The sequence below is a fragment of the Rhinatrema bivittatum genome, chromosome 4 (genome assembly GCF_901001135.1).
Source record: "Rhinatrema bivittatum chromosome 4, aRhiBiv1.1, whole genome shotgun sequence".
NCBI classification, from domain to species: domain Eukaryota; kingdom Metazoa; phylum Chordata; class Amphibia; order Gymnophiona; family Rhinatrematidae; genus Rhinatrema; species Rhinatrema bivittatum.
The window spans coordinates 468542804-468555589 of NC_042618.1; the positions used below are offsets into that span (position 1 = coordinate 468542804).

The 12786-nt window shown below is 43.9% G+C and overlaps 1 protein-coding gene across 6 annotated transcripts in view; it reads right to left on the reverse strand.

Annotated features, from left to right (window-relative positions):
* Nucleotides 1-6859: 6859 nt before the first annotated feature.
* The window catches only part of RAB3IP (RAB3A interacting protein), an 80005-nt gene continuing 74078 nt past the window's right edge, over nucleotides 6860-12786 (reverse strand). For all 6 annotated transcript variants that reach the window (XM_029597202.1, XM_029597196.1, XM_029597200.1 and 3 more), the window contains exon 11: nucleotides 6860-7245. In XM_029597202.1, coding sequence (XP_029453062.1) covers nucleotides 7163-7245 — 83 coding nt within the window. In that variant the 3' untranslated portion in view covers nucleotides 6860-7162. The remainder of the gene's footprint in view (nucleotides 7246-12786) is intronic.

A 12786-nucleotide genomic window follows, 5' to 3' on the forward strand; every position in this document is an offset into this window, starting at 1 on the left:
CGCAGGTCTTAAATTTTACTTCATAACCTCTTCCCAAATAATCGACCTACGCAATTATAGGCTCATTAAGTTTTAATCATTGTCGTAATAAAGAAAAATCCCCAAGTCTCTTTTGTACTGTTTGTCTTGATTAGATTGTAAGCTCTATGGAACAGGGACTGTCTCTTATGTGTTTGGGTTTTTTTGTACAGCAGTACAATCATTGAGTAGCGCTATAGAAGTGTTAAGTAGTAATGACCTGTGATCCATATGGTATGGCATAAGTACAGAGAACCCAGGGACCTGAAAACAATAATTAACTAAATTACTTAATCCTTAGGAAAATGTTGCCATCGTAGAGGGTCACAGGAAGTATACTCATTGCCTCAAAAGGAAATAATATGTTTCCAAGAATATTTAAAGAAAGTAGCTCCAATCTGCAAGACCTGATTCTTAAGGGGTAATAGCGCGTCGAAAATGCGCGGCCAACCCGAGACTAATAGCGCCCGCAACATGCAAATGCATGTTGATGGCCCTATTAGTCATTCCCACGTAATACAGTAAGTAAAATGTGCAGCCAAGCTGCACATTTTACTTTAAGAAATTAGCGCCTACCCAAAGGTAGGCGTTAATTTCTGCCGGCACCGGGGAAGTGCACAGAAAAGCAGTAAAATCTGCTTTTCTGTGCACCCTCCGACTTAATATCATGGCGATATTTTGTTGGAGGTCCCAAAAGTTAAAAAAGTTAAAAATAATAAAAAAAAAATTTTAAATCAGCCCGCAGCTCGAAAACCGGACTCTCAATTTTGTCTGCTTCCGGTTTCCGAACCCGTGGCTGTCAGCGGGCTCGAGAACAGACGCCGGCAAAAAAGAGGCGCTAGGGACGCGCTAGTGTCCCTAGCGCCTCTTTTTACCGTGGGCCCTAATTTAAATAAATTAATTTACTGAATCGCGTGCACAGAAGAGTGGCCTGTGTGTACATCGGGAGAGCAGGCGCTCACCCGCCCTCCCACGATTTTTACTGTATCGGCCCGAATGTTCCTTTACAAATTACTTGCATTTCAGTTGTTTCAGTCAGTGCAGTAACACCCAAACTGTTGGCTGAAACCAACCTTAACCGATGTAAATCTTTAGGATATTGGGATGAAAGAACAACTTTGCACACCACAGATGGTACGGTTTGGGGTGGCACTTCCAAAATCTCAAGGAGGTATTAAGAAATGCATTTTCTTTAACCACAGCAGTCTTCAGCCCCAATAATGTATTTATTTATTTGACAGTTTTTATATACCGGTATTCGTAGATACATCATACATCAATAAGAAGGAAAACTGTGAAGAAAGTGCACTAGTTATAACTGGGCAGCATGCAAGTCAAACTGATCTCTTGTTCCTGACATTTGGAGGCTGCCTGAGACATTTTGTCAGCAAACGCAAAGTTTGATGGACACACCTTTCCAAGAGACCCTCCAGTCTTGATTGGGATAAAGCTAGGTCCTCTAGCGCAGCATTTGTCAACCTTTTTTTTTTATTTCGTGGCACACTTTCCACTTTATTCAATCCTCGTGGCACAGCAAACCAAATTTTGTACGATTCTCCCTCTCCCCCCTCCTCCCCTTCCAGCAGCAGCAGGAGAGTAGCACTTTTTACCTGTGCGCGCCTCATTCTGCTGGCTTCAACCTGACATCTGAACTTGTCGAACCAGCGGGCCTGGTGAGATTACAGGGCCCCACCCATTTGAGCACCAGACTGAAGCTGGCAAAAGAGGCGCAGACAGGTAAGAAGTGCTGCCAGTAGGAAGGAGGGTAAAGATCACCAGAGTTCCCTTTAGCGCCAGTAGTGAATGAACTGTTCATTTTGGTGGCAGGGGGGAAGTCTGTGTGTGGACTGTCCCCATGGAAAATTGTGCTAATCTACTCTTAAAATATACCTAAAAGCTTTCTTTGTTACCACAAAATATTTTTGAGCCCAATACAAAAGCCTCGGTGCTGTGGCTATGTTCTGCATACAAGAGACTTATACACCAGAAAGAGTCAAAAGTTAGCCAACAAAGTCCACCTGTGCCCAACTGGGAGCCCTTTCCAGTTTCGAGACTTTGCACTGACTCCCAGGATATTTCATCCTGAAGAGTTATTAATAAGCTTCGGACCTTTGGTGCCTGGGGCTTGCTTTTCAGGATCATTGCTTTTTCTCATTCCCTGCTCTTCGCTATGTTCCTTTTTCTGGTTTTCCTTCCTTCTCTGATGCTTGTTCTGTGTCTCGGTCCTTCAGCAGATATTTTAACACTTTCTCTTCATGTCCTTTCTTCAGTCCTCCTCTCCCCACCATTCCTCATTTCCTTTCTCCTTCATTATCTTTCAGGATTCCACCAAGCCCAAATCTATGGCCTTCTCTCTCCCCATTCCCAGCTCTCTCCCTCTCCGGTGTTCTTTCTCCTCCTTCCTCCCCCCCCCCCCCCCCCCCCGATCTCTCTCCCTATTCCTGAGTTATTTCTCCATCTTTCTAGTACCTGTTCCTCTCTCTCTATCCTGTGTCCTCTTTCCCTCTACAACTTGCTCCTTATCCAGGTTCCTTCTTCCTCTCCTTCAGAGCTTGCTCCTCTCTTCTCCTGTAACCTCCTACAGGAGGTCGTCCCCCCCCCCCCCCCCCCCCCTCACCTCAGATCTGATCCTCTCTCTTCCTCTTATCCCCTTCTTTGAGATGCCTCAGCTTGTCCCAATTCTTTCCCGGCCCCTGGCAGGCAGCAGCAGCAATTCATAATACCATGTCAGGACCCTGTGCCGCCTCCTCCCCCCCCCCAAGCATTCACATTCCCTCCTCACCTCTACCAGTGTTCATGTTAAGTTGCCCTCCCCACCCCAAGCATTCACCCATCTTCCTGTAAATCATTCTTGCCTGTGCTGACTGGAGCCGGGGTGGTTCTCTCCTCTGCTGTCAGCTGAGGCTCAGGTCCCTGCAGCACAGACATCAACCAGACAGCACTGTGGAGGAGCGGAGGGAGGAGGGGCAGGAGCAGGGAGCCAGTACAGCAGCAAAGAGCCCTGTACTCCAGGCAGCAGGAGAGCGTGGCAAGTGGACAAGAGTAAGGAGAGGCTGCAGGAGGAAGCAGAGGCTCTTTTCCGCCCTTCCCTGCCGCTGTGCTGGCTCCCTACTCCTGCCCCCTCTCTCCAGTACTCCACGGTGCTATCTTTTTTTGTGGGGACAAGACGGAGGGGTTAGAGCAATAAGCAAGCGATTTGAGGTACTGTCCAACAGAGTGAAAGCGAGAGACCAGGGAGGATATTGCTGGGGCTGCCCCAGGACTGGGGCACAGGCAGGACCTACCCAAGGCACACTGGTTGAGAAGCACTGCTGGAAGAGGTCAGGCCTTCCCTGACGTCGGTGGTGGAAGCGGTGATGGAATCTTGATTCTAGGAGGCTCTTGGCGTATTCTTTCAGCAGCTGCAGCTGAGACCTGTTCTCCACTTCACCTTGCACTAGCCCCAATGCCAAACCTTCAGACTGACCCTTTGGATCATCATCATCATCTACTGGCAAGCCTCCAACCCTACCCCAGCCACAGCACATTGCTTGCATCTTCGGCGCGCCTGCTCCTCTGGACACAGGAATCCCCCTGCCATAGGGCTGAGGGAGAGTCCGGTCTCTGCCAGGTACATAACCACTTGAACGTTCAGAAAATCAGCCTTTCCATTATAATCCAATTACTATTGTTTATTCCGTTCCCAAAATTAACAATATTTTAGCAGTGACTTGCATAGCTATTGTACCATATAACCAGAAATGCCCAGTGTAATAATGGCCCTCTAACCCTGGCTCAGTCTTTGAATCAGAAAGCATAAGGATGAGGGCTCAAGATAGGATATTGGAAGGAGCGGGGACTCAGAGGAGAACTAGTGCTTCACCGAGAGAAGGCAGCAAATGTTTAGCATAATCACTGGCACAGACCAAAATGTCTAGATTTTCCTTTAGCAATAAACATTTCTTGAACCTTTACTGCACGCAAACACATCTTTCTCTCCCGATCTTTTGGGATGTACTAAAAAGCTCTTTCCTAGAAGAGCTGCACTCCAGGATGGAAAGCTAAGTGACTTAAATGATTTAATTTACCTAAAGACAGTACTGTTCTGTAATCTTTTAGCAACCAAAGGTTGCCAGAGTTCATGCATGCCTGGGACAAATTCAGAGGTTGGCGATAAAAGCAAGGGAAGCAGGTAAGGGGAGATTGAGTACGGTTTGTGATGAGACAGTCAGCAGGGGTAACTGGGAAGGATGGTTGTCATCTGGCAAAAATTACTGTGTTACTATGCTCATCTGTTACCCGTACCATGACCTATATTTTGTGTGTGTGAAATGAATATCTATGACTGTAAACATTTATAGCAAGAAACATCAAACCTACATATATCTACAACCTACTTTGTTCAGTGATATGTATCATTTTGTTGTTCCTCACCTTGGATAATGGATAAAGGTGGCGTAGTGTGTGAAAACTGTACAGGCAGTTAATTAGTGAATGTGAAGACAACTGTACGTGAAAGGTGGGAGTAGTTGGAACGAGCAGAACTCGGAACTCACAGACCAGCTACAAGGTCGTTTCCTGCATAACCGTGATTAGGTTAGAAGCAGAACTCTCCTACATAACAAAGATTAGGTTAGGATCAGAACAGCTGCAGCTTCACAGGAAACCCAAAATATAGAATAAAAGCTGAGAGAATCAGGATGAAGATCACATTTGGCAAGGGGAGCGCCACTAGCCAACCAAAGAGCCAAGACTGAATCTCCGGTACTAAGCTTCCCGCCTCCATGAGACTGTCTTGCACCTGGGAATGTGTGAGGGGAGCGTGTCACTGTAAATATCTTATATATATATAACTTTTGGTATCTAATTTATATAACTGTGTTTTATTTATTGGTCAGACGTTATCATAAGAATTGTTTTGTGCATATATTATGCAGAGAATATAGCTTTTCATACTTTCTAGTCAAGTGAAGGTGAATATTAAAAGCCCGGCATGTGCCAAAACCGGGAGATACATGGACAAGTCAGGCCGGCGTGTGCCACCCAGATTTTAAAAGGCACCCGCTTACACACCTATCTCCTGTTACGTGCACAAAAAATATTTCTCAAAAAAGGGTGGGGTGTGGTAGGAGCATTCCTGGATTTCTCAATGAAACCAGCGCACAAGTACGCACTATGGGGCAGATTTTCAAAGGGGTACGCGTGTAAGATACGCGCGTAACCCCCCGAAAACCTGCCCCAACCTCCCCCTGCACGCGCCGAGCCTATGTTGAATAGGCTCGGCGGTGTGCGTAAGTCCCGGGGCTTTGCTAGGGGGCGTGTTGGGGGTGTGTGTGCATCATTCGGGGGCGGGGCCATGGGCGTGGTTCTGGCCCGGGGGCATGGCCGAGGCCTCCGACACCGCTCCCGGGCCGGGGAATCACTCGCCGGCTGGCGCGCGCGAGTTATGCCTGCCTCAGTCAGGTGTAACTTTTCTAACAAGGGGTGTGGAAGGGGGGGGGGGTGGAGGGAACGGAGGCAGGCTGCGCGCTGACCCCGGATTTTAAAGGATACACGCGGCTACGTGCGTATCTATTAAAATCCGGCGTATTTTTATTTGTGCCTGGTGGGCGTACTTTTATAAAATCTACCCCTATGTTCCCCTGCTGCGTAACTTTACTTTTGCTATGGATGGCATGTAAATCAGAAAACAGCAAAAAGTAAAGAGTTGAGCGAGGTTTTAAAGATCGAATTTAACAGGGTAAACGGAAGGCTATTTAACTAGGGGGTTAGGAGATCCTATCCCTTATCCGGGTGAACTTTAACTACATTAGCGTGTGTGTCTACTCTTAGGTAGTAAAAGTGACATTTACGTGCATAGCTGCGTGCCTACTTAAAATTGCATACTTGTGTGCGCGTCCAGGCTATTTTATACTATACGTGCATATATGCATGCACGAACCGCAAACGTGCTACATGGGCATCTGTTCGCTTGTTTAAAAGTTACCGTACCAGTGTGTTGTGTGATCCAGACTACTCGGCAAAAACCGCCAATCTTATCATCCACTACATTTGGTGATGAGGATGGGAGAGTGGTTATTTGTCAGAGATATACTGCCATACAGGGAGTTAAGTGACAGAGAGTGCCAAAAAGAACGTGTCCCCCTTCTTCCTGTAGATACTGGATTCATTTGTAAATCTAGCAATGCTCCCGCTGACCAGGTTCCCAATAGCGCGTCTGGCTAGACCACTAACAGGAAACGGAATGAGGTAGCCGGCGAGAGACAGCTGATGTGAAAGAAAATGTAAGGCTGGGACAGAGCTCAGACTAGGCCTCTGAAATAGTTACCTGCCTCTCTCAGCGTAGGTCAGAAGGTGTCAGGGAGTTTTGCAGCTATGTTGGATGCTTCTGTCTGTCTGCCACCAGCATTTTGATCATCAAGATACACTTCAGAAGGGCGCAACTGATTTACAGCATCGAAGTGAAGTCCCGGAGAAGGGACTCTGCTTCAGATCCAGGAATCAGTGCTCGGTGTCCATGTGCACTTGCAGTAGAGATACAGTTATGCAGAAATTTGAAATCTGGTCACAGAGGGACAAGAAAATCCCTCTAATGAGAACCAATGACATTATCTGTTTACTTTGACAATGAGACTGTACACATTCATACCTGTATAATTGCAGCCAATAATCTGCTAATAAAAAAAGCACAAAAAACATATTGTGAATAAATGACACCTCATAATCAGGACTGGATGCAGATCAGCAAAATTAATAATTGCAGTATGTCTGTTCAGCACTCATATTAGACAATTTTTTTTAAAAAAAAAGCACATGGTCATAGTAATAACTTGTTTAAAAAACATAACTCCCCCACAGAAAGTTCTTTAACCAGCTTTATTTTTATTTTGCAAACATAATGTACAATCACCGTATTACGCCTGCACGTGCTTCCATATTTTGTTCAACTAAAGCTTTCTGTAAGCACACACAGCGAAGGTCAGTTTAAAAGTCACAGTACTTCTTAGTGCAATTTGCATAAAGGAGGAAATTAAAAAAAAACCAAAAAAGATTTTGGACCCAACTCCTTTGAAATAAATAATTGAGTAACAATAAAACCGTTAGCAGTTTCTAAGTTAGATATATTCTTCGGTGAGAAGTCATGCATGCTCCAGTCTGCAGAATATTAAATCTCCTCCTTGTAATGTCCGAGCTTAGCAAATGACATTTCTTTCCTCAGCTGCATAACTTCCCAGAACATCTGATCAACTGCCCAGGAAAAAAAAAAGGCACAAGTAAAATGAAATCACTTTTTGTTCCAAGATTATAATGCTAATAAAGACATGTGCTGTGTTTGTTTATTTTACACTTTCCAGCTGGTAGAAATTCCTAGCAAAGATGTCTTTAAAACTGGGGCTATACATAATCAATTCTACAACATTCATCCTCTCACTTAGTGTAAACTTTGCTACCTTGTTAAAATTAAATTATTGCAGCTTTCTGAAATGTTCAAGTGGACTCATCCTACACCACTGCAGAGTTCATGCACACATACTGAACCCACAGAAATATATGCAGAGCACAAGAACATTACATGGGCCATGCTGGGTCTGATCAAAAGTCACAAGTACCTGGCACATCCCAAAGAGTAGATCCATTCTTTGATGCTCACTCCCCAGGATAAGCGCTGGCTTTCCCCAAGTCTACCTGTTTAATAATGGTTTATGGAACTTTTCCTCCAGCAGATTGCCCAAACCCCCTTTTAAACCTTAGATGCCTCGACCATATCCTCTGACAACAAATTACCTAGCTCGATTGCGTGCTGAGTTTCATGGAGTGTCCCCTAGTGAATATCACTATTTGAAAGGATAAATAACTGTTGCCTATTAATCTGTTCCACACCGCTCATGATTTTATAAACCTCTATCATATCCCCTCTCAGTCCTGAGCTCTAATAGACTTTCTTCATGAGGAAGTCGTCCCAGTCCCTTTATCATTTTTGTTGCCCTTCTCTGCACCTTTTCTAGTTCCGTTACATTTCTTTTGAGATGGGGGCAACCAGGTGCAGTCGCACCATGGTTCTATGCAAAGGCACTATGGTATTCTCAGTTTTGTTCTTTATTCCTCTCCAAAAATATTCCTAATATTCTATTTGAGTTTTTGACCACTGCTGCCCACCAATTATGTGCATCACTGTGCACTTGTCCACATTCAGTGTCATCTGTCATTTACATGCCCATTTCCCCAGTCTGGCAAGGTTCGCTTAAAACACAGTCTGTTAGGAGTTGCAACTCCTTTGAATATTTTTGTGTATCATCTGTAAATTAAATACTAAGCTACAGAAATGCATTTAACTGTTCACTGTAGTCCACAAATATAGCACTGCAATTCTTTCTGCAGCACTCTGGTAAACCATGAAGCAGTGTTGCTGACTGAGTCTCTGGATGAGTGAATTAGTAGCAAGGTTTCAACATTAGCCTGTAATCTGCACTGATCAAATTGCTTGGATGATGCAGAATATAAATTCAAACAATCAATCAATAAACTAAATTGTACCTGAAGACTGGAGGATAGGTAATGTAACCCCCATATTTAAAAAGGGCTCCAGGGGCGATCCGGGAAACTACAGACCGGTTAGCCTGACTTCAGTGCCAGGAAAAATAGTGGAAAGTGTTCTAAACATCAAAATCACAGAACATATAGAAAGACATGGTTTAATGGAACAAAGTCAGCATGGCTTTACCCAGGGCAAGTCTTGCCTCACAAATCTGCTTCACATTTTTGAAGGAGTTAATAAACAATGTGAATAAAGGTGAACCGGTAGATGTAGAATACTTGGATTTTCAGAAGGCGTTTGACAAAGTTCCTCATGAGAGGCTTCTAGGAAAAGTAAAAAGTCATGGAATAGGTGGCGATGTCCTTTCGTGGATTACAAACTGGCTAAAAGACAGGAAACAGAGAGTAGGATTAAATGGACAATTTTCTCAGTGGAAGGGAGTGGTCAGTGGAGTGCCTCAGGGATCTGTATTGGGACCCTTACTTTTCAATATATTTATAAATAATCTGGAAAGAAATACGATGAGTGAGGTAATCAAATTTGCAGATACAAATGCAGATACAAAATTGCTCAGAGTAGTTAAATCACAAGCAGATTGTGATAAATTGCAGGAAGACCTTGTGAGGCTGGAAAATTGGGCATCTAAATGGCAGATGAAATTTAATGTGGACAAGTGCAAGGTGATGCATATAGGGAAAAATAACCCATGCTATAATTACACAATGTTGGGTTCCATATTAGGTGCTACAACCCAAGAAAGAGATCTAGGCGTCATAGTGGATAACACATTGAAATCGTCAGTTCAGTGTGGTGCGGCAGTCAAAAAAGCAAACAGAATGTTGGGAATTATTAGGAAGGGAATGGTGAATAAAACGGAAAATGTCATAATGCCTCTGTATCGCTCCATGGTGAGACCGCACCTTGAATACTGTGTACAATTCTGGTCGCCACATCTCAAAAAAGATATAATTGCGATGGAGAAGGTACAGAGAAGGGCGACCAAAATGATAAAGGAGATGGAACAGCTCCCCTATGAGAAAAGACTAAAGAGGTTAGGACTGTTCAGCTTGGAGAAGAGACGGCTGAGGGGGGATATGATAGAGGTGTTTAAAATCATGAGAGGTCTAGAACGGGTAGATGTGAATCGGTTATTTACTCTTTCGGATAATAGAAGGACTAGGGGGCACTTCATGAAGTTAGCATGGGGCACATTTAAAACTAATCGGAGAAAGTTCTTTTTTACTCAGCACACAATTAAACTCTGGAATTTGTTGGCAGAGGATGTGGTTAGTGCAGTTAGTATAGCTGTGTTTAAAAAAGAAGGATTGGATAAGTTCTTGGAGGAGAAGTCCATTACCTGCTATTAATTAAGTTGACTTAGAGAATAACCACTGCTATTATTAGCAATGGTAACATGGAATAGACTTAGTTTTTGGGTACTTGGCAGGTTCTTATGGCCTGGTTTGGCCACTGTTGGAAACAGGATGCTGGGCTTGATGGACCCTTGGTCTGACCCAGTATGCCATGTTCTTATGTTCTTAACTCTTTCATAATTCAACCGATAAAGGAAAAATATGGTTTTTACCTGCTAATTTTCTTTCCTTGAGTCCTATCAGACCAGTGGGTTTGTTCCCCTACCAGTAGATGGAGGCAGAGAAGTAGAAACTGCTTTCATTTCATTTAAAAAAATTTATTAAACGCCTAACACAGAATGGCCTAGGTGATATACAAAATAAACAGACATAATAATAAAAACAATGACATAAAAATAACATACATAAATATAAGTTTCATAGAAACTATCATAAAATATTCCAAACTATCATTAACGATATATCCCTAGAGAATCGCTGTATTACATACATGGAGTAAACTCATCAGAAAAGTTCAAAGGTTGACACACCATGAATTGACAATAGAATTATAGCATGTTGACATTGTAATTATGCACTATTAAATGCACGGGTTAACAAATAATTCTTGAAAACCATCTTGAATTTTTTAACATCATCCAACACCCGGATTTCAAAAGGGATTGAGTTCCACTGGACTGGAGCCACAATAGAAAAAGAAGTTTCTCTAGTATTAAAAAGACGTGCCTGACGAACTGTAGGAATTTCTAATAAATTCAACTGTGAAGATCTTAAAGATCTAACAGGTTTATAGATACGTAAAAGCGCATTAAACCAAACAGACGACTCTGAAGCACGTAATTTGAACACAGTCATACCAATCTTGAACACTATACGCTCTTGAACGGGCAGCCAATTTAGTTTAGCAAGGACAGGAGAGATCTTATCAAAACGTTTAGAAGATGAAACAATTCTAGCCGCTGAATTCAGAATCAATTGAATCGAATGAATGACAAATTTGGGTAGACCAATGTAAAGACCGTTACAATAATCAATGTGAGGGAAAATTATCGCCCGTACTACCATCAACAAGTCGGTGTCATATAACAAATGACGTAAGCCAATTAGAAGGCGTAGTTTAAAGAAACCAGATCTGATCAATGATCTGATCTGGGGTTTGAATGACAAAGTTGAATCAAGCAGAACACCCAAGCTTTTAATGGGGTTACAGAGAGAAAAAACTAAACCATCAATAGTAATGGTGTCATGTAACGGAGAATCAAGAGGTCTATGAATTAAGAGCATTGTAGTCTTTGATGATGTCATCCCCCTTGGAGAAATATGTCACCTACAGCTCCTCATGTTTGTATATCAAAGCACACAAACATATGAACCTCCCTCTAAGGAGCAAGGCCACTCCAAAATGGCCCCCAACTGAGCCCCAAAATATCTAACACATTAATTTAACCACAGAAGAATAAACAACAATTATTTACCACAGTTCTGAAAAACAATATGAAAAGACCTCACTCTACAAGGCAGACTAAAGGCTAAAACAAATCAGGCGGGATCCTGGACTGGTCTGGAAGGACTCAAAGAAAGAAAATTAGTAGGTAAGGACCAAATTTTTCTTTCCATCAGACCAGTGGGATGCCATCCTTACACTGGGAGGAAACCTGCCATAGCAGGTAGTGTCCAGGGTACAATCAGTAATGTTTGGAAAAATTATGCAAGGAACTCTAGGTCACTGCCTTACAAATTTCCTTCGCAGAAACCAAATGAAGTTTTGCCCACAATGCTGCTGGAGCTCTAGTTGAATGTGCTTTAAGTCCCTTTGGGACTACCAATCCCTTCAAAAGATAAGCTGAAGCAATAGGTCTCTTTGATCCATCTGGCTAATGTGGACTTTGCTGTGGGTTCTCCTTTCTCTTGTCCTGAAAAAAGAAAAAACATGATCTGACCTTCTAAAAGAGAATTGGTTACCTTCAGATATCCGAGAAGGGCTCTGTGGCCATCCAAAAATTGTAGCTCCTTACAGCCTGACTTTCTAAAGGAAGGCAGTTCCACCATTTGATCTGAATGAAAACGTGAAACCACCTTAGCTAAGAAGGACAGTACTGTGCAAATCGAGACCCCGCTGTCCAATGGCAATGTGCCCTAGAAAGAGAGGCTGCGGTGAGCCCAGATGGGGGCAGCTTTAAGAAGCCAGATGATGGTGCTACAGGTGGTCCTGAGGAAGACCCTGCAAGGTGCCCAAACATTACTGGGATTCCAGAGACAGCTCCCGTGAGAAGCCCTGAGAAGGGGGCGGCGAAGAACCTTGAGAGAGGGGTCACAGGGAGACCTGGAGAGGGCAACACAGACTACCCAGGAAGGCGGAAGTATTGAGACGTTAGAAGCTGTGCTACAGGAGGTCCCGCGGAAGACCCTGTAGAGTGCCCAAACATTACCGGGAGTCCAGAGACTCCATGAGAAGCCCAGAGAGAGAGTGGGCACGGAAAGCGAGAGACGCCATGGAGAGCCCAGAAGGTGGCGCCGTGGAGATCCCAGTGCCTGGCATGGGCAAGTGGCCAGAGTGTACAGAGGAAGAAACTGGGGAAAGCACTGCACAGATCCTAGAATAGTCCACGAAGAGCCCAGAGGATGGTGCTGTGGAGACCCCAGCGACTGAGGATACAGAGGAGCCAAGGAGGGGCTCTACTTCAGAGATACCAGATGCCAGGAAGCAGGTGCAGCTGGTTATAGAGGAACCAGTACTGGTGGTTCCCAAGTCGGTCCATAAAGCTCCATCAGGGTGGAGTTCGAATCCGGAGCCAGCAAATGATTTAAAGGACTGGGATGCGTGAACGGCACACTGCATGGTGGTTGTGATGCTGTCAAGCGTAACCCTGACAGATGGGG